General features: G+C 51.9%; 1 protein-coding gene across 2 annotated transcripts in view; it reads left to right on the plus strand.

The window, feature by feature from the left end:
* Positions 1–21,070, plus strand: part of Ret (ret proto-oncogene) — a 42,988-nt gene that overhangs the window by 11,522 nt on the left and 10,396 nt on the right. For both annotated transcript variants that reach the window (XM_075983019.1, XM_075983020.1), the window contains exons 2-16: positions 1,588–1,851; positions 3,281–3,568; positions 4,949–5,190; positions 5,910–6,105; positions 6,752–6,951; positions 8,718–8,976; positions 9,311–9,436; positions 9,999–10,109; positions 10,776–10,895; positions 11,393–11,649; positions 15,127–15,274; positions 16,767–16,874; positions 17,837–18,051; positions 18,146–18,268; positions 19,958–20,028. In XM_075983019.1, the coding sequence (XP_075839134.1) occupies positions 1,588–1,851; positions 3,281–3,568; positions 4,949–5,190; positions 5,910–6,105; positions 6,752–6,951; positions 8,718–8,976; positions 9,311–9,436; positions 9,999–10,109; positions 10,776–10,895; positions 11,393–11,649; positions 15,127–15,274; positions 16,767–16,874; positions 17,837–18,051; positions 18,146–18,268; positions 19,958–20,028 (2,728 nt within the window). The remainder of the gene's footprint in view (positions 1–1,587; positions 1,852–3,280; positions 3,569–4,948; positions 5,191–5,909; positions 6,106–6,751; positions 6,952–8,717; positions 8,977–9,310; positions 9,437–9,998; positions 10,110–10,775; positions 10,896–11,392; positions 11,650–15,126; positions 15,275–16,766; positions 16,875–17,836; positions 18,052–18,145; positions 18,269–19,957; positions 20,029–21,070) is intronic.

Genomic DNA, 21,070 nt, shown 5'->3' on the forward strand with positions numbered 1-21,070 from the left:
ATTGTTGTTAAGGAGCCACATTGTGATACATTGTTATTAAGTCCCCATACCTTACAAGAATGTTTGTTTCCTGAGCCTAAGGTAGCCGGAAAACAATGTTTTTCAGCCAACACCGAACTTTTAGCCCCATGATACATGGCTACTTCTTTGCCTTGCTAAACTCCTAAACCTGTGAAATACGATTGCCCATTTGCGTTACGGAAGTGTCTTCTAAGATACCTTGATTATTGTCCTTTTGTTTGATGTTTTCCTGCACTTACCTACCCCACAGGCATCCCTGAGACCCCCACTCTTCTATCCAGGTACTGATAACTAATTACCTTGGCAGCTGTTACCTATCACTCCTAGCCCTTCCCCATAAGAGACCTCAAAAGCTAATGAGGGCCTGCTTCTCCCTGAAATCCTGACTTCAGGAGGGGTAGCCAGCTGGCTAGTTCCAAATACAGTCTGCTTTAGACAGTCATGGAATTGACTTTTCTCCTCAGGTCTAACAGCATTAAGTTTGTCTTGACTGGAAGAACATTATGGAGCTGGGCAGGAAGCAAAGACAAATTCCTGGGTCTCTCTTTCTGTACTTCATCCAGGCCCTCAGCCTTTGGGACAGTGCAGCCCACTCTCAGGGCCGATCCCCCTTAGTTGATCCTTTCTGGAGATGCCCACAGACACACCCAGAGTGCATGTGTACCTCAGTAATTTCTGAGGTGCTCGTTAATCCAGTCAAGTTGACAAGATGAGCCATTACAGATTGAAAGACAAGCATCTTAGCTATGTAATGCTAGGAACTAGATTATGCCCACATGATCTGGCTCCTCAGCAGGACATCGGGTATTTCCATTCCCCCCAAATTCACTGTCTGCCACTCCCAGGCTGTCAACTCTATACCCATGTAACAGCCCTCGTGATCACCTGAAACCTGCTGAGACTCTGCCTGACGGCTTCCACTGGGCAGGATGTCTGTGACCCACCCAGGTGAACGTGTGCAGCGGTGGTCCATCCCTTTTCATTGCTGCCCTAGAATTCTATGGCACGGATGTACCAGTTTGCTTCTCCGAATCCCCACCGAAAGGCATCTGTGTTGCCTTAAGTAATTCTGCCGTGTAGTATTAGGATACTTGATGGATGAGTGGTTTAGGTTCTGCTGGATAAATGCAGTGAAGTTGCTGGGTTATATGTAAGAGCATGTTCTGATAAAGATAATCACTTTACGGTGCTCTCTGTTTCTGGTGACTGATATCTGCCTTGCTTGTCTAGCAGTGTCTCATATCTATGAAACATCTCTGGCCCCCGGTGATTTGTTAAGAAGCTTATTAAATTCCTGGATCACGTATGATCCCAGGGCTCACCACATTGGGGTATCTGAGAATTATTTTGTGACTGTTTTGTACTTTGCCCCACTCCCAATTCCTTATTTTTCTATCTTTGCTTTAATATGGTGTAATTATCAGGCATGTTTAGCTGTGTTCATGTTCTTTGGACTTGAAGTGAGAAATTCTTGCTAAGGTTAGAATTTAAAGTTAATCGTGCTTTTTGATCATGAAGAAGCTGTTTTCTTCCACCGCGGCTCACACACTCTCCTGTCTCCTGCAGCCCCACTGGGCCTCTACTTCTCAAGGGATGCTTACTGGGAGAGGCTGTATGTAGACCAGCCAGCTGGCACACCTCTGCTCTACGTCCATGCCCTACGGGATAGCCCTGAAGAAGTGCCCAGCTTCCGCCTGGGCCAGCATCTCTATAGCGCCTACCGCACACGGCTGCACGAGAATGACTGGATCCGCATCCATGAGGACACTGGCCTTCTCTACCTCAACCAGAGCCTGGACCACAGTTCCTGGGAGCAGCTCAGCATTCGCAGTAAGGGAATAACCTGGCACCCTATCCCCATTCTCCCTTGGCCTAGATCTCAAGGTGCCGTCATCTTAGCTGCAGTCTGTGGCTAGGGATGGCTTCCTTAAGGCTCCTGTGGGCAAGGGTGTACAGTGTGGGGTGAAGGCAGCTGCTTTGTAGCCAGTTTAATGAGAGACCCCTGACTTTGGGAGCATTAATTACTCCTGGGCCTCCTGAGGCTATTGGGAGTTGGGAGGACCATCAAATGACTTGGCTCTTTCTGTCTAAGTGGAGCAGATGCTAATTGCGGTGGGGCGCTAAGGGTGTGCAGGTTGTGAGAGAGAGAGTCCAAGAAGCTGGAAAATCCCCAGGGGGTTAATTTAGCTGGTGACCTGGAACTTGCTGAAGAACACCAGGTCCCTCCTGGGAAGCATGTCTCCCCATCTGCAAGAGGCTGGAAGAGGTGTCCAGGAAGGAAGCAGAGCCGATGGACACCTAGACAGCAACAAAAGCTGAGGCTGGAGCTGCAGTCAAGACCACACAGGATGCTAGCTCTGGTGGGGGGAATGGGGGATCCGCGTGGCACAACGTGGGGGTACGAACCCGGTAGCCCACACCTCCCAGCACTTCCTCTGAGGCATGACGTCACTCATTACACTCCGGTCTGCAAGTGAGGGATAGGGTAGAATACTGTGAGTAAAGGGTGAGCTATAGTCCAGGATGTGGAGAGTAACAGACCTGTTTGACAAACACAGCCAGTATCGTAAGATGGGAGGGCGCCCGAGATGGACGGTTAACCTGTCGGCATGCTCTGTACGACCGCTTCTCAACCTGTGGGTCGCAACCCCCACCCGATTGCATAGAGGTTTTGACACTAGGATTCCTAACAGTAGCAACGTCGCATTAAGCACACAGCAATCTGGACAGCTTGTTCAAAGAACACTAACTGCCAAGGGAGTTAGTATAATAATATAGCATAAGAGAAACTGAAGGGAACCCTGTAGCCACTAACCAGGCATAAGGTGGAGGCCCAGGGAGACGCGGGCCTCAGCCAAGGTCTAGACCTCACTAACCAAGGCTGTGGTACCTCAGTGGTAGAACTGTGAACTGGAAATTCTTCCTCTGAGTGTTGATGAAGTATGTCCTTGGGATGTATCTGGGGAAAAGCACTTGGTGTTAGTGCCCAGGGAGTGCAGCTGGTGCAGGAGCCTGTGCTGCAAGGTCACTCACCTGAAGGGGCCAGGGAATGTTAGCCCCCAGGCCAGAGCGTTTCCCTCAGGAGGGGCCGTTTGAACAGAAACCTGAAGGACAAGAGAGGCACACCAAGGCCTCAGCATCCTGCGGCAGAGGTGGGGCGGTAGCTGCTGAGGCTTTTGTAGACACACTGAACCCTGGAATCCCTGCCCTACTCTTCATCCCTCATCTGAAAGGGGGCTGTCGTCTTTTCTCCCTACAGATGGTGGCTTCCCCTTGCTCACCATCTTCCTCCAGGTTTTCCTGGGGTCCGCAACCCAGCGAGAGGGTGAATGCCACTGGCCAGGCTGTGCCCGCGTGTACTTCTCTTTCATGAATGACTCCTTCCCAGCGTGTGGCTCCCTCAAACCCCAGGACCTCTGCATCCCGGAAACAGGCTTGTCATTCCGCATCAGGGAGAACAGGCCCCCTGGCACCTTCTACCGGTTTCAGCTCTTGCCTGTGCAGTCCCTTTGCCCGAACATCAGTGTGGCCTACAGGCTCTTGGAAGGTGAGTGCCAGCTGGGGTGGGGGTGGGGAGGACACTATTCTTCTGTTCTGTTGCACAGAAGGCATAGTGCTTTTACCTTTGGGGTGAGCCACCTGTCATCTTTTGCCACTGTGTAATATTCCAGCAATATCTCACAAGTGTCTGTCATGGGCCCAATGTTGTTGTAGAAGGTTGGGATACAACTGTAAACAGGCCTGGCATCTTGCCCGCTTGTAGCCTCTAACCCTCTAGAGGGTAGAGCCCATGATGTGTTGAGGACACACCAGAAGTGATGGAGCATACGTTCAGTTGTGTGATCAGGGCAGAGGACACTCAGCAAGGGGGGTTGGCACCAGATCCACAGCTCAGGTACCCAACTCTGCTAAAGCAGGGTCTTCTGGGGTTGGAGTGCAGTTAGCCACGGAGGCAGGAACCATTTTAGGGTTTTGTTCCCCGGAGCATGGGGAGCAAGGCAGGCAGGGAGAGGGTATGAGCAGTCTCCACTTGCATTTGAGAGGCTTAGTCGGACTTCTCCATTGGGTATGGTTCAGTGTCTGGATTATATATGGTGGTGGAGTTATGGAGACGAGGGACCGGGGAGACCTCTGAGTGGGGGGATGGACATGAGGCTGGAATTGGCATGAGAATCGGGGAGTGGCATGCTCTTACAGGGACCTAGAGGGGTTCTTCCTGAGCTAGATGTGGGGTGTGCATCCCTGTTCCATCGGTTCTGCTAATGTCAACGAGCACGGTGGACCTTGCTGGGGAGCTAGCCCTTTGGGCCAAGTGGACCTGTACCCTTCGAAATCCAGTCTGCTATAAAAGAAATGAAGGCCCCACGAGACCGATGTGGTCACACACCCAGGAGATAGATAGACAGCAGAAATGCAAACCACATCCAGAAACATCTGTGTTTTAATATCAATCGTGCCCAGATGTCCACTGTTTGTTTTCAAGTCAGGGAACTGTGATGTTGTCTCACATTGTCTAAACTGAGAAATACCACGTCTGGTTTTTTAAAAAAAAAATGACTAACATCATTCTTAAACCAGCTAGTACCTGAGCTGGTTCTCAGCCCACACTCTGCCCTCCTGGACCCCTCCCCGAGCCCACTACAGAGGTTGGGAGCCCCTCCCTGCCTTAAGAGAGCTGACCCCGTGTCAACTATTGTTTACCTGTGTGTGTGATTTGAGTCCCAGCCACAAATAAAGGTAGTAAACACACACCTCAAGCTGCCTACGTTTGGAGTAGTGAGCGCCATTGTCCCTGTGGGGGCTACAGAGGGACAGACAGCCACTAGGGAGCCAGAGTTCTCACAGAGTCTGGTAAAGCATAAGGAAGGCAGTCCACACTGTATCCCCTACTCTGTGGTAATGCGAGATCCCTTCTGCTTTGCGACAGGGCAGAGTCTGCCCTTCCATTGCGACCCCGACAGCCTGGAAGTGAGCACACTCTGGGCCCTGGACCGAGAGCTTCAGGAAAAGTACGTGCTGGAGGCCGAGTGCATAGTGGGCTCTGGTGACCATGAAGAGAAGGTGGCCATGTCCTTGCCAGTGACCGTGTATGACGAGGACGACTCGGCACCCACCTTTCCTGGAGGCGTGGACACTGCCAGTGCCGTGGTGGAGTTTAAACGGAAGGAGGTTTGTTCACAGTTGTGTGTGTGTGTGTGTCTGTCTGTCTGTCTCGTCCTATGTCTCTGTTGGTGGTTTATACCTTGATCTGTTGAGCTGTTCCACCAGCCATTCGGTCCTTTGGTTCTCTACACGTCTGTCCCTTTTGTCCTGTCTGTTTGGCTGACTGCCAGCCAGATAGCCAGTAGGAAACTGGACTCTGTGAAGGCCCCAGCCAGGGGTGCTTAGTTTGTGTCCAGTCAGGCCAAGGGCCCCAGGGAGACCACCAGGAGAACATTCTGGCTTGTCTGACGTGGCAAGAAGGAGGGTACTCCCTTCTGCTGGCAGCTGGGCAACCTGTCACAAAAGCCTCTGAGACAGTCAGGAGCCAGGAGGTGATTCTGAGAAAGCGTCCTTGCCCGAGCTGCTCTGACCAACCTAGGTGGTGTGCTACTGCCACCTGCTGGATATCATACCACTCTGCGGAGTGCTCCTGGACTCAACAGCAAGGGGGAAAGTTACTTCTCTAGGAACCAGGTGCAGGTTTCCTGGGGAGGGGAGAGAACATCTGATTGGACAACCTTAGGGGGTGACCCAAGTGGCCTTTTGGATTTGCCCACAACCTTTACTGAGGTCCTGGGGATAGCTTTATCAGTTCTGACCATCTGCCTTTGTAAATTCTGGGCTGTGCTAGGTCGTGTGGTCTTCTAGCTATACCTACTCTGACCGACACTCTCTGCTCCCTGCAGGGCACTGTCCTGGCCACTCTGCACGTGTTTGATGCAGATGTGGTGCCAGCATCTGGGGAGCTGGTGAGGCGGTACACAAGCACTCTGCTCTCTGGGGACTCCTGGGCCCAGCAGAACTTCCGGGTGGAGCACTCACCCAACGAGACCTTGGCCCAGGCCAACAACAACTCTGTGCGGGCCACCATGCATGACTACAGTAAGGAGCCAGTGGTGTGATGTCTTCCCAGAACTTCAGGGCACTCTGTGCACAAGCACACAACACATGAAAACCGCATACATTACACACATACAACCATTCATACCAGAACCACAGAGCACACCCCTCCAGTGCCACAACCAATCTGAATGTAAACATACATGTTTTGTGTATACAAATGCTATGCAAACACCCTATACACAAACCCATTTACACATGCTGTTTCTGCACACACCCACCATTAAGTATGTCACTCACACATGCCACACCCACATAACATGCTACACCCACAAAAATTCACGCTTACTCTACATGCATGTCAAGTCACAGGACATAATATATATAAACATGCACCATCCATATGCACGTGTACCTTCTGTCTCTGAAACATGTACACACACACACACACGAATGTGTACACACACACATAAATATACTCACTAGAGATCTAACACAGGAGAATTCCATTTTTTCAGTAACTAGTATTATAGCAAGGTTGCCCACCAGGCCTATTTATTATCTGGTCATGTACATGAAGGTATCGTGTGTGCACGGTTGTATGTTGAAATGGGAGTGTCGCGTGTGGCATAGGGCATGATCTCGAAGCCTAGTAACTGGCTTTGTCTCATTGTGTCCCCACCTACAGAGCTGGTTCTCAACCGGAGCCTCCCCATCTCAGAGAGCCGAGTCTTGCAGCTGATGGTCCTGGTCAATGACTCTGACTTCCAGGGGCCTGGGACAGGTGTCCTCTTCCTCCATTTCAACGTGTCTGTGCTGCCTGTCACCCTGAATCTACCCAGTGACTACGCCTTCGCAGTGAATAGGAGGGCCCACCGTTATGCCCAGGTGAGCACACGGCCCACTGCATGACGTGAGATTGGGGGTCCTAAGACTGCAGTCGGAGTTGTGGGTGGATGGCACCTCTTCCCTAGCCTGCCAGTGTAGAGTTAGCATAGGTGGAGCCATGGAAGGTTCCAGGTGGAACCTTGAGCCCATGTGTGTACCTTTTCACTGGAGAAGTCACCTAGTTCCTTTTTAGCTCCTGGAGCGATCTCCACCCCCCCCCCCCCATTTTTTACCTTCTCACTTCTTGGTATCTTTAAAGCATTTTGCACTAATACAAAACCATCTTCTGGTCACCCTGCATAAGCCCTCTTGGAAAGATGTTACTGGTGTACTGATCAGCAGGAAAAGGGGTTTGAGGAACCACTGGCCTCAAACCATCAGCACAAAAGCAGATTTCTGTTGGCGAGCATTTGCGCATGCGGCAGACAGTGGGTGGCAGTTGTGCCCTGTGGAGAGAAGGTCAGGGTCACATCTGCTTTTGTATGTTTATGTGCTAGAGAAATTACAATGGGATGTTTGCGTTTGTCTTCGTGGGAAAGTAAAGGACTGGGGCCACGTTTAGTACTATAGAGCTTTCCTGGCAGGTACAGGGTTCTGTCCTGAGTGCCCCTAAAATACATAAAAGGTAGAAGAGAGAAAAACAAGCCATGAGTGTTCATTAAGGATAACAGGGAAGGAGGTAGGTTTCTCCCTCTCCCACCCCTTGCCACCACTCATAAGCATTTGTGTCCTCGCTTGGCTTTTCTTAGGTGTACTCTGGGTTTATTTGCAGTCTGGGTATGCATGGCTTAACTGACGGCAGCAGGTTGACCCATCTTCAGAGTGCACATTCAGGACTGTCCCCTGTTGTCCGCATGGTCTTCCCCATTCTTACAGTCAGCCCCAGACCCCCCACTGACTCCTGTCACCAGCGTACAGGAACCCATCTGCAGATCCATCCCTTGGCCCATTCTTCGGGGTGTTAACATCAGGTCAGAGGTAGGCACGACAGTACGCAGGGCCTGGGGAGGAATTAGAGGCCTCAGTTGGAGGTAGCTCCACCTCTGTTTGACAGACTGAGAAGCCCTAGTCATTGTCCTTGTGACTTTCTAGCCCCATAGTTTTTAAAGCCAGATTGAGGCCAGTGATGTGGATAGTTTTAAGGGTCATCTGAGAAGGTGGAATGAGCATTCTTCGTAGGGGAAACCGAATTGGCCAGAAGGCTGGTTTGTTAGGGTGTCGGTGTGGCCTGTGGGCAGCTGTCCCTACTTTGGGCCTTAAGAGGCTGGCCTTCTAGGCCTGTTCTGCACCTGTGGACGGGGCCCCACATCCAGGACCACTTCTGCAGCTCCTAGCAACCATAGCTGACTGGAGTGTCTCAGAGGTAAAGAGTCAGTGACTGGCTGCAGAGCCAGGCTTTCTCAGAAAGGGGTCTCTTTCCAGAACCCCTATAAAGAGGCCTCTTAACCTCAAGTGGGACAAGTGACAGCATTGCAGTCATGTAGCTAGGGTACAGCGCTCTAACAGTTGGGAGACCCAGACAGGGATTAGGGCCCTCACGTCTGATTCCTGATGGTGTGGCTATCTGGGGAGTGTGTATCTGCTGTGGGTGTCTAAGCAGATGGTTGACCAGGCAGGTGGGTCTGGAGCTTTGGATGCTTTAGAAGGCTGTACATTGAAGAAGCCTGCCATCCAGGCTAAGTTGGGGTCCATCCTGGGACTTGGTCTACCCAAGGACCTTCGCAGTTACTGACTGAGGGGTTCTGGTGCCACCCTCCCCCTTCCAGATTGGGAAAGTCTGTGTGGAGAACGGCCAGGAGTTTAGCGGCATCTCCATCCAGTACAAGCTGCAACCCTCCAGCACCAACTGCAGCGCTCTGGGTGTGGTCACCTCAGCTGAGGACACCTCGGGGACCCTGTTTGTAAATGACACAGAGGCCCTGCAGCGACCCGAATGTACCGAGCTCCAGTACACGGTGGTAGCCACTGACCGGCAGACCCGCCAGCAGGCCCAGGCTTTGCTGCTCGTCACAGTGGAGGGGACATGTGAGTGTCAGGCTTCATGGAGGGGTGGGGCGTTGTGGACGATCGCAGAAAACTGGTGTTAGTTGTTGCTCTGAAACTCTGGGGTAATCAGTCACCTGTGTGTCCTTAACTGGTCACCCTCACGTCCTTCCTACCCATATCTGCTCCTCGGACAGGAGAATAACAAGTACCTTCCTCGGCTCTGGAACCCCAGCCCCTTTCATAGGACACTCTCTAGTTACCCCAGAAACCACAGAGGCAGTGGAGCTATGGTTACACTCTGTCCATGGTGGGTAAGGTCTAGAGACGGGGCCCACAGCAGCCCTTATAACCTTGGCGTGTGTGTCACTCCCAGTCGTTGCTGAAGAAGTGGACTGTCCCAAGTCCTGCGCAGTCAACAAGAGACGACCTGAGTGTGAGGAGTGTGGTGGCCTAGGATCTCCAACAGGCAGATGCGAATGGCGTCAGGGAGATGGCAAAGGTAGGCCCAGGAGCCTGCGGGGCGGGGGAGTCTGTACTGGCTGCCACCAGGAGTGAGGGGTTCCTACAGGCTCTGCCAGTCCCTGCAGTGAGCCTCCCCAATTCTTGCCTTCTGAGCCTTACCCCTTGTGTGGAACCAATGCCAGCAGAAAAGGCAGGGTATGGGGTCCCAAGTGCTTTGCCACCTTGAACCTTGAGGTCCCTCAGTTGAATTTACTCTGGGCTTGAGAGGGATCTACAGGGGACAGAGCGGATCTTCCGGAAGGTCCCAGCCAAATGGAGTGTCTGTCTCTCTGTGACTATACGTCTGTCACTGGCAGTATAGTTTTAAGTGGTCTTTGCCTTTATGTAGTCTCCTTAACAAAAGGCTATCTGCGGTCCTGGGACTCCCCAACACTTCAGCCCTTGGGGGGACACCTCTGTCCCATCATTCCTCAGCTGACACCTGAGGTGTGTGTAGCCTCAGTCTCCTCGTCCACTGTCTTCTGGAGAGGCGGGTTTAGTTGGGGACCATGGTAGGATATGCCCATGTGGGTGACACCCTGCTTTGTGTTCCCTCACAGGGATCACCAGGAACTTCTCTACCTGCACTCCCAACACCAGGACCTGTCCCGATGGCCACTGTGACGCCGTGGAGAGCCGGGATAGCAACATTTGTCCACAGGACTGTCTCCGTAAGCCCATGCTAGGCCCACGGTGATACATTTCATTATACAGGGAAGGACAGAGGCAGGGGAGCTAGTGGCGGAGAGCTTGGAAAGTCCAGCCCCTACCCGCACACAATCTGAAGCCACATTTCTCTTCTGCATCAAGCTAGGCTGGGGGATAGCACCACGGCTGTGTACCATCTTAGCTTATGTAAGGCCCTGGACTCCTCAACACCAAAGAACAGAGGTGTGTAATAGTAGGTTCAAACAGGCAGGATGCGTCAAGCCAGTCCTCCTACCATGTCATTAGAATGACTGTTGCTGTTCCCCTAGACTGGGCTTCTGTAGCCTGACCTACATATCCTTGGCTGACTCATGAGCTGCGGTCCCCGTTCTGCTGGCTCAGGACCCACCTTCCTTTGGTCTATTTTCTACATCTTTACTTTTATTGGGGGATAGCCTAGGATGATGCCTTCTGTGACCTCAGCGATGACTCTCAAACAATCTTGGTTCCCCTTACTTCCATAGCCATTGTAAGGGGACGTTATGTTAACCCCCATGCCCAGGCAGAAGAGCTTCTGAGCCTTCACTGGGCCTGGGCTACTGACACCAAGCTGAGAATGCTGTCACGATCTGAGGACTCTGAGGTGTCAAGCTGTACCAGGAGACTGAGTAGGTTGCGTATGTCCTCAGGTGGCAGCATCGTTGGGGGGCACGAGCCAGGGGAGCGTCGGGGGATTAAAGCTGGCTATGGTACCTGCTACTGCTTCCCGGATGAGAAGAAGTGCTTTTGTGAGCCAGAGGACAGCCAGGGTAAGGAACGCCTCATCCCACAGGGCTCACTGGACCTCCCCAAACCCTGAAGAGGGTTCTGAGCAACGTTTGTGAGGTCCACCAAGGGGAGGACCATCGGGAGGCCATTGGACCCCAAAAGACTCCCTCCTTCCCTTTGGGTCTCAGTTGCGCTTTGGTGCAACCATGAATAAGGGGCCGGAGTCCCTATAAGCATCTCCTAACCACAAGTTCCCAGTGAAGGACGATCAGAAAAGAGTAACTTGCTCAGACTCCCTGTACAGGGTCTTGCCTGACCTCTGGCTCTATGACACACTCCCGGCAGTTGAGAGCTCTTGGTCCTTCCTTCTCCCCTTCCAACCATCTCAATGACCGTCCAGATATTTGTGGCATGAAGGCAGTACAGCTGGTGTGGCTGGCATACTGCCTCTGCTGTCTGACCTGGGGTGTGGCCTCTCAGACCTTCACGGTGCCGTCCCTGCCAGGCTGCTGACACCTGTCCGTGTGCCCTGCCACAGGCCCGCTGTGCGATGAGCTGTGCCGCACAGTGATCACAGCCGCCGTACTCTTCTCCTTCATCATTTCGGTCCTGCTGTCCACGTTCTGCATCCACCGCTACCACAAGCATGCGCACAAGCCACCCATTGCTTCCGCGGAAATGACCTTCTGCCGGCCAGCCCAGGGCTTCCCGATCAGCTACTCCTCCTCGGGCACCCGACGGCCTTCACTGGATTCCATGGAGAACCAGGTCTCTGTGGACTCTTTCAAGATCCCGGTAAGGGGCCCTGAGAGGTAGGTGGACAGTGTTGGAGGATACACGGCCACATAGCCTTTCTTTACTGCTTGGGGCACCCACAGGTAGTTGATAAGCATTGCCTGTATCTCCTGCCACAAAGGGCCAGCAGCAGGCAGATCCTGTGGCCTTGTAAAGGCAGGCTGTCTAGGAAGGATGTGACAGGCGCTGATGTAGACGGGTCTGACTGGGTTCCAGGATGTGGGGTCTTGAGGTCCTAGGGAGTGTGAACTTGGCCCTATCTAGCAAGGGAGGTGTGAGCAGAAGCCCCAGGGGATGGAAGCAATAGTCCTACACACACACAAACCCACCCACCCACCCACCCACCACCCACCATATGTAGGAACAGTATTCTTCAGAGTAGGAACAATAGAAGAAGCCCGTGTTCTGTAGTGGTTTAACAGGCTACTCTCTTGAGAAGTGGGGGCACAGGGAGTGTTGGGATACTGAAGGGCTGGTCCTGAGTTCCAGGGCAGCAGCAGTAGACAGGGTCAATAACCTAGGCATGGATGGAGAAGGCCCTGAGGACGCAGTGCAAAGTTCCAGCTGCTCTTGAGATGGAGGTGCCTTTCCTTGGGCGCTGCTCAGAGTCATGCTACGCCTGAAACCTCCTAGTCCTGGCCACAGCTTCTCTGGGCTTGCCACATGTGGCTTCTGCCCTCACGGTCAGGTAGACTCTGCCCCTTCAGCATCCTGCCCTCGTCTGTCCAGGACCTGGAAGCCGGGGGTGCTCTGGGAACAGCTGGAGACAGTGCTCTGAGACAAGGGGTATGAACAGAGTGAGCCAAAGGTTTGGGTGGAAGGAGCTGTGATGTGGACACCTGTGGGAGCCCCTGTGGTCATGGGGCCTTGGAAGTTTCCATTCCAGATTGTGAAGGTGGCTAGGAGGTCCTGCCTCCCCAGGGCCTGTATGAGTGACATCCAACCCTCGGTTGGTGTCAAAGCTGTTCCTAAATGTGCTGAGGCTGCTTCCTTCCCTCTCTTCCTAGCGTGTGGTCCCTGCTCCCGGCAGTAGCTGGGACCTACAGCAGGCTTCTGGAATAAGCCACCAGAGGTCTCCATAACCCAGATGGCACAGTGAGGCCACCTAGCAAGGCTGTACTGCTGTTCCCAAGGGTAAAAACATGCAACATCTGTCTGCTCCAGAGCTAGCCTAGCAAGAGGACCCCAAGTTCAAGGCCAGACTAGACTGAAACAAGCAAACAAAACAGGTGCTGCCATTGACCAGTCTTCTGCAGCAGCTGAGGAATTGGGGTGGAGCCCTGGAGTCAGTGGACTAATCACTCAATTTGGCTTTTCTATCTAAGGGAGTAAAACTTAATTCTTGGGACGGATGAGCAAGGAAAAACTTAACTCTGGGATTGGCACCAAAGGAAAATATGCACAGAGATAATCTTTAGGGTCTTTCTATCATATCCCTCTCTCATCTCTTCATTTCTTTTCTTCTCTCTATTCCAATGTATGCTTTCTGTGAATTCTTACTATTTTCTTTACAGATTATATACCCGAGAAAAACCTTTCAAGCAGTATAAAAATTACAATGTCGTTACATTTTACATATCCCTTATATGATTATACATTTTACAGGTGAAAATGAATTATCCCTAAGAACCCACATACATTCATATCCAACTTGTTAGAGATTAACAGAGTGTAAGCAAGCCAGGTGTTTTCTCAGCCAGTTCTTTTACTAGCGGGCTGCATTTTGTGGTTACAAAGAAAGGATCAATCACTTTATTATTTATCTCAAACGGTAATCTTATAAACAATCTTGAATCCCAAATCTGAACTTTTATATATGAAAAACAGTTAGCTGTATTCTAAATCCTCAGGGGGCACACTTACTCATCTATAGTTTTTTATATCAGGAAGCTGAGGGCAGAAATGGGTACAGGAAATTAATCATCAGCTTTGATCATCAGCCCATCCTAGCAAGAAAGGTACATTAGCAAACATGTAAAGGCACAGCAGTAGCAAGAGACATTCTGGGGATGAAGCCCTGGAGGGTGGGTTGGTGGGGCTTGCCTGACTGAGATTTACCCATCAGTGCCTGGCTTCCTGGTGGGCCGACTCCTGAAGCTTAGTTGCCACCTGGTGCTCCTGACCTGGCCACTTGGAATAAAAATAATGATTTTTCTTAAAATTTTAAAGGAGTATGTTTGTATATTTTTTCACATACTTGGTATAGTCTCTGGTGCACCCCACATAGGTTTCTCATGCCTGTAATGGAGGCGTGGCAGTGGGGCTGTGACTCTGGTGTTATCCATGGTGTGTTTGCACTCAGGCTTCAGGAAGCACCAGGATCACTTAGGAGCTTGCTAGAATGTAGGACTGTGTACTAAAAGGAGGTGCTCCTCACATGCCATGTAGATGTCAAAATACTATCTCTGGTCTCGGGAAGCTCTGTGTCTGAGGAAGCCTGAAAGCATCTTATAAACAGAAATTGAGGTCTACATTCAAGGACATGGGAGATGATGGGCATGCAGATGGTACCAGCGTCACAGGGTGACCGCTTCCTGCAGGACTGTACATGGCTGGTGAAAGTCTAGGCGTGAATCCAAAGTGGTCGTATGATTGTGTGTGGGTAGGACTTGAATGGAATGCTGGGAAGGCAGCCTGCTAGCCAGAGATGAAGCTGGGATGTAGCAAAGTGGGGGTGCATAGGACAGGCCATGCGAGGAGCAGCTGCCTCGCACCTCAGGGTGGGAGTTTCCCCAGGGCTGTGACGTCTTTCTTTAGCAGGCAGCCACATGGGGTGGGTGGTGTGGAAAGTCCTTCTGTGTATGTGTTGCTTTTATTGGTTAATGAATAAAGAAGCTGCTTTGGCTTGTGATAGGGCAGAATAGAGTTAGGCTGGAAAACTAAACTGAATGCTGGGAGAAAGTAGGCAGAGTCAGTGAGATTCCATGTAGCCTTTGCAGGAGACATGCCATAAGCCACAGCCACGTGGTAATGCACGAAATAATGGAAATGGGTTAAAGTAGGTGGAGTCAGTGAGAAGCAATGGAGCTGCCGCAGGAGACAGACCCCGAACACCAGGTGGAACCTTACCAGCAGGCCACAACCACGTGGTGATTGCAAATGATACGGTTTTTGTGTGATTATTTTGGGTCTGAGCTGCCAGGAACAAACGAGCAGCCTCCACCAATAGGTGAGCATTGCTCTGAATGTTTCCACTGTGGGGAAATTCTGGGCTGAGATGTGTTCTGAGCCATGGGTGCTCATTGAGTCCAAGCTCTTCCCCTGGAGACTTATGGCCTCCCTGGGCTGGCCGCAGCGTCCTCAGTGGGTGAGTTGTGAAATGGTGTCTGTGGCTCAGGTGATGACCAGCTCTGCATACTGGCTCTTGTCGGGGCAGAGCTAAGGGTCAGTATTTAATGGACTTGCCTTCTTGCTCAACTTTGTCCATCACTCCTTTCTCCCTTCTCTTCTAACGGCCCCATCTCCACCCTAACACAGGAGGATCCGAAGTGGGAATTTCCTCGGAAGAGCTTGGTTCTTGGGAAGACCCTGGGAGAAGGAGAGTTCGGAAAAGTGGTCAAGGCGACAGCCTTCCGTCTCAAAGGCCGGGCAGGATACACCACAGTGGCCGTGAAGATGCTGAAAGGTACCTGTCCAGGTGCCACATCTGCGGGGTGGCTGTGACCCTCCTTCCACGAGACCCCCTCTGCAGAGCTCCCATTGCTGTTCTGTGGTAGCTGCCTCTGAGCACCCGGTGGAGATGTAGCCAGTGTTCTCAAGAGGCAAGGCGAGGACCTTGCTCTGATGGAAGATGCTTTCATACAGTTTCTGCACCGTGTCCAAGAACAGCTCAGTTCCTAGAGTTATACCCCAGTCTGCCCCATTTATTGCTCATCCGAGAGGCCACTGGGGTCCTAATGAAGAGACTCCTCTCTCTATGTAAGGACTGTCCCCCATCCCAGCAGCCCTAGGGGTCTTCTCTGTTCCTGTGACCTGTCATGTCCTGGGTCTGGCTCTCGATGCACACAGGTACCTTTCTTAGGCAGTGGGTGTGATTCTGATCAGAGGCTATGGCTGCAATGAATGGAGGGTAGCCTTTACTGTGGTCAGGTCTCCAGCCTTGTGAACTGAGGGCCCCGTGGCAGCCGGACTGTGTGATGAAGAGCTCATGTAACGGGCACATAGCTGAGTTCAGTGCTATGGTCAGGGACTGCAGTACGGAGAGCTCTGTATTTCCCCAGACACTCAGACCAATTTCAGCCCTCAGTTCCTGGCCTCCCTAGACCTGGCTCAAGGCGTCCTGGCACCCTATCTCCCAGCTGTATCTGTTCTTCATCCAAGATGAGTCTCAGTGCCAGAAGCAAGAGTGTGCCACTGGCCGGCCAACCAGGAAGAGTGCCTGGTTACAAGTCTGACACTTAGTGTAACTTTGTATTCAAGTGCCTAGTGAGAACCAGAGCCAACCCTGGCCGCCCTCAGGACATGTGTTTCCTATGATTTCGGTGAAATCTGATCATCTGCACAATGTCCCAGATGCAGTTAGGCCCTCAAAGGAAGCACGGAACTCTACTTCGCTGGGAAAACGCGGATGTATCGGGAGCTGCAAAGTGCTAACGCCTTCACTCTGCTGCCCTTGTGCAGTATCTCACAGTAATTGAGCGCATGCTCCGAGCATTAGAGAGGCCACAGGACTCCAAGCTGGTGTCGGGCGGATTGTATAAAGGGAGATATGGGCTCAGTATGGGGGCCTCTCCTTTGTCCAGCACCTGTCTCTACAGGCAGGTGTGTGTGGACATAGGCAAGACGACTTCTGGGAAGACTGAAAAAGGACAGGGGTGTTCTCTGTAGGCTCCTCTCCTCTGAAGACCGCCGCTAAAGAGACGAGCTGCCGTATACATAGACGGTGGTCGTGCAGACTTGGGTGGGAAGACCCTGCTTTTGTGGATGCTAGCTCTATGGGCTCTTATCCCAGGGGTATATGAAGCCACCGTTGGAGCCCTAACCAGATGAGTGCTGAGAGCCTCCATTTAAACCCAGGACATGGGTCTGTGAGGGAGATGGCAGTCTGTTTCATGCTCAGTGTGGTCAAGGGGACCCCAAGCCTGTAATAACATGGGTTTCTACATGCTGTGTTTCAGAAAACGCCTCCCAGAGTGAGTTACGAGACCTTTTGTCAGAGTTCAACCTCTTGAAGCAAGTCAACCATCCCCATGTCATCAAGCTGTATGGGGCCTGCAGCCAGGACGGTAAGGCTGGCCAGATGATAGGGAGGGCACATGGGCGGGTAACCACCGACAGACCTGGGACCACCTTCTCTCCTTTGCTGTACGTCACCCATTTAATTTTCCTTTCTGGAAGTCTGGGTGTCTGGCTCCACTCTGTTCTGGAGAGTATCTGTGTCTGCTAGCTGAGCAGGCACCTCTGCCAGAGGTTCATATTGTAGCACTCCATGGGCCTGCTGAGGGCATGTCTACAGCATTGATACCCATTCTGGGGAGCTCCAGGAGTGAACAGTATCCTGGCAACCTACAGAATAGCAAGCGTGCTGTTCCCCACAGGTGACCCTAACCCCAGCTCTGCAGCGAGGGAGCATTGTCATCTTCTCAGATAAGGACAAGGGAGCTTGCACTGTCCGTTAGTTTTTCTGACTTTGAAGCACATGCGTGCGTACATGCCCACGCGCACACACGCGTGTACACACACTGTGAGGAAGGCAAAGAACCAGAAGTAGGCCTGACTGTACCCGTAGCTTTTGAAGGCAGCAGGAGCAGGGAGACGGACTGGTGCAGAGCTAGCTGGGGCCAAGACTGAGCTGTCAGATTTGTACAAACCTTAAACCTTCCTGCCTCCATTGGTTTTCCGTTCCCAACCTGCAGGACCAAGGATGGAAAAAGTATAAAGTTCTAGTAGCGGGTTGCGTTAGCTCTTAGAGTAGGGCTAAGAACAGAGTTCATTCACTCAGACACTGTGGGGACTGTCTTAGTCTACCTTGAAAGGAGCTGATGTCCATGTCACGGTCAGTGTGGGCCAGGAGTGCGTTGGCCTTCCATGGATTCATGATCCATAGAGCCTTGACTGCTGACTGCCTAGAGCAGGTCTGTCCCCATCCACTTGCTGGTAGGGTGACAGCCTGCAGCCTCCCCCACCGTACTCGAAGCCTGAGGCTGGCCTGACCCCATGCCCAGGGCTGCCTCTCTCTGTCCCCCAGGGCCACTTCTTCTCATTGTGGAGTATGCCAAGTATGGCTCCCTGCGGGGATTCCTCCGTGACAGCCGCAAGATTGGGCCTGGCTATGTGGGCAGTGGAGGCAGCCGCAATTCCAGCTCCCTAGACCACCCGGACGAACGGGTACTGACCATGGGTGACCTCATCTCCTTTGCCTGGCAGATCTCAAGGGGTATGCAGTACTTGGCTGAGATGAAGGTGAGCGCCACAGACTTTGTGCGGCTCCTGGTGCCCATCCCGGCTCCCGCCCGCCCTGGCTGGTCTGAGGGTTCCTGCTGTTTTCTTTCTGTAGCTTGTACATCGGGATTTAGCTGCCAGGAACATCTTGGTGGCTGAAGGACGAAAGATGAAGATTTCCGACTTTGGCCTGTCCCGAGATGTTTACGAAGAAGATTCCTATGTGAAGAAAAGCAAGGTACCTGGCCACAAGTGTGCTGGCGAGTTTCCAGGTGGGGCAGTGGGTTCACAGCTGGACTGACAGGCTTGGGTGTCACCCTTAGAAAGACTGGAGAAGTGGAACTCTATCCCTGGGTGCCCAGGACCCATCAGACCTTTCTTGTATATGATCTTCGTGGGGTTCCTGCTACTTTCGTCGCTTTCCAAGACACCCCAATACTGTAGTCTGCTCCCTACAGTTCCTCAGTTCTTAGAATAAGGCCGCTGACCGCTGCGTGACTGCTCTTTGCTCCTAGGAGGGTGAAGTGGGATAGGCAGGCCCATGGTCGTCCTTTTGTTGTTTTACATAGACATCTCCCTGGGGGCTCTGGGTAAAACTGCGTCCCTAAATGCACCTCAGGGCTCCTGAGACATTCCTCCAGGTCTGAGCACTAGATGGACATGTTATTCACTAGCATCATCGTGTTCCTATGGTAACTGCCTTGTCTTGTCACCTAGCATCTGTCCTCCCAGAATTCCCATGTGACAACGCAGGCGTGAAAAGTTCACGGGCGTGCTCAGGGATCTAGTGACCCAGCGTTCGAGGCAGCGCACACAGCTTCTCGGCTTCAGCCTTGCTGTAGGGTTGTGGACTCTTTGTGTTAGCACTGGTTATGAGGACTGTCTTTGTTTGTTATGGGGTTTCTGTGGTGACAACAGACCTCAGACCGCACAGAGGAAGTAGAAGAGGCTGCTGTGCCACACAGTAGAGGATGTGGCAGAGACTTCTGTGCGCACGCACACACACACACCACACACACACACACGTGCACATACATGCACACACATACATATCTTCCAGGGAGGACTGTTGTCAGTGGAAGTACACAGGTATAGCTTATAGTAGCTTATAGGGGCTTTGGCAGCCCCTGAGAGCCCAGGCTGCAGGCTCCACAGGCAGCACCATTGGAAGCACAGTCATACATCACGAAGGGCGTAATCACAGAGAAACATGTTTGAGCAATAGAAGTGGTCATGGATGTGTGCTTTCACAAATGAGAGGGCCGTAAGATTCCCTCACGGAGCCATCCTGTGCAGATGGTGAGGATAAAGGACAAGGTGTGTCCACTAAAGCTGTTCATTGTTTTAGAAAAGGATTTGTTCAGTGAGTTAGATGCTCACATTGCTGCTGGGGACGAGGGGCTCATTCTGAGATGCTGAAAAGGCCTTAAGAGAAAGAAAATCCAGCTTTGGTGCACAAGCGTTTTCTTCCCTCAAGGTTTTGCAGATGAGCCTTGGTGGTGGTGTACCAAGTTTATGGATGGAAACTAGGAGTTGGTTTCCCGAACGCATGTGTTCTTGGGATAGTGGAAATGAACTTGCCTTGCAAGACACATTCTTGGCTCTGCACTTGGGAGCACTGTTCTGCCACTCAGGGTGCTCGGAGCCCTTGTGGCTCTACTATAGATTTTTTGGGTTTCTTTGCGGGCCTGTGGCATGTGAAAAGTTGTCATCTTTGAATGTGGGTGGTTGCCTTGACTCCCAGTAGCATCTCAACAAAGCCAAAGGTTCAGGCTGGAGCTGTGACCCCTTCAAGATTGTACATAGTTGGTCCGTCCCAGGACCTGGTATCCTAGGCTCCCTGCGGAGCTGGAGCTAAAGGGACATGGCTGAGTACCTTGGTTACGGAGCTCAGAGCCACACTGATGCCTCCTTCTTCTACCTCTAGGGCCGGATTCCCGTCAAATGGATGGCAATCGAGTCCCTCTTTGATCACGTCTATACCACTCAAAGTGATGTGTAAGTGTGGGAGCTGCCATCTTCGGGTGGTGGTTTTGGTCCGTCATGCTTGTCTCTGCAGCTTTGTTCCGGATACCCAGCTGCAGTGTTGGTCATGCGCAACAAGCTCAGGCTAGGTCATCAGCCATTCATTCAGCAAATGGCTGGGCCCAAGTAGTGGTTATGCCAACCACAGTGGAATAGGAGTGGGGTGGGGGGGGTCGGGTGGGGCGGTCGTGGCCCACTTCCCTCCATGGCTTCCTCTGCACTTCCCTCCCATCCTCTGGGTGGGACCTGCAGACAGCTGCTCTCCCATGAGTGCTGGAAGGAATATGACTCAGACAGGGCATCCGGTGATGTCACCTGCCCACAGATGGGGAGCGGGGACCCCACTACAGTTAGTCTTTTATGAGTTTGTGGACTGGTGTGTCCCACACTGCTTACAGATGGGAGCCCGTACAGATGACAAGACGGGATTTATTTTTCTAAAGACAAAATACTTGCTTCTAGAAAAGGAAAAAAAACTTGCTTCTAAAGTGGTCCGCAATCTGCAGGCTTGCAGATCTTGAAAAATATGGGCTATGAAAATCGAGATCTTTCTTAAGCAATTTTAGACAGTTGTTTTCTAATAAAACAAAGTTGCTTTAAAAGAACTGGGAAATGCAAAGAAGACAATAGGCGTCTAACAGCCTTGAATCACACTGGGCCCCTCCCTCCTGGTGCCCTTCAGATAGCTCCTGTGGTGTGCACACACATGCTTTGTTGCCAGGTGATACATGTTTTGTGATACTTTCATTTCCACTCTATCGTGTGTTCTTATATTAAATATTTTCTCTCAAAGGTGCTCCAAGTCTTTATAAAATTACACAGCACACCTTAAGTTCTGTTGCTGGGGTCTCACCCCTTTAGTGTAGTTGCACCAGTGGCAGCAGCTTGGGAGGGACTTGAGCATCCCAAGTTGGTCCAGGTAGGCAGGGGGACCTCGCCCACTTCAGTTAGCACCTGCTGGTGCAGTCAGAGCTAGGCTAAAATCCCTTAGGCATTGGAGGCTAAAGATATAAAC

This window comes from Microtus pennsylvanicus, chromosome 8, assembly GCF_037038515.1.
Source record: "Microtus pennsylvanicus isolate mMicPen1 chromosome 8, mMicPen1.hap1, whole genome shotgun sequence".
NCBI classification, from domain to species: domain Eukaryota; kingdom Metazoa; phylum Chordata; class Mammalia; order Rodentia; family Cricetidae; genus Microtus; species Microtus pennsylvanicus.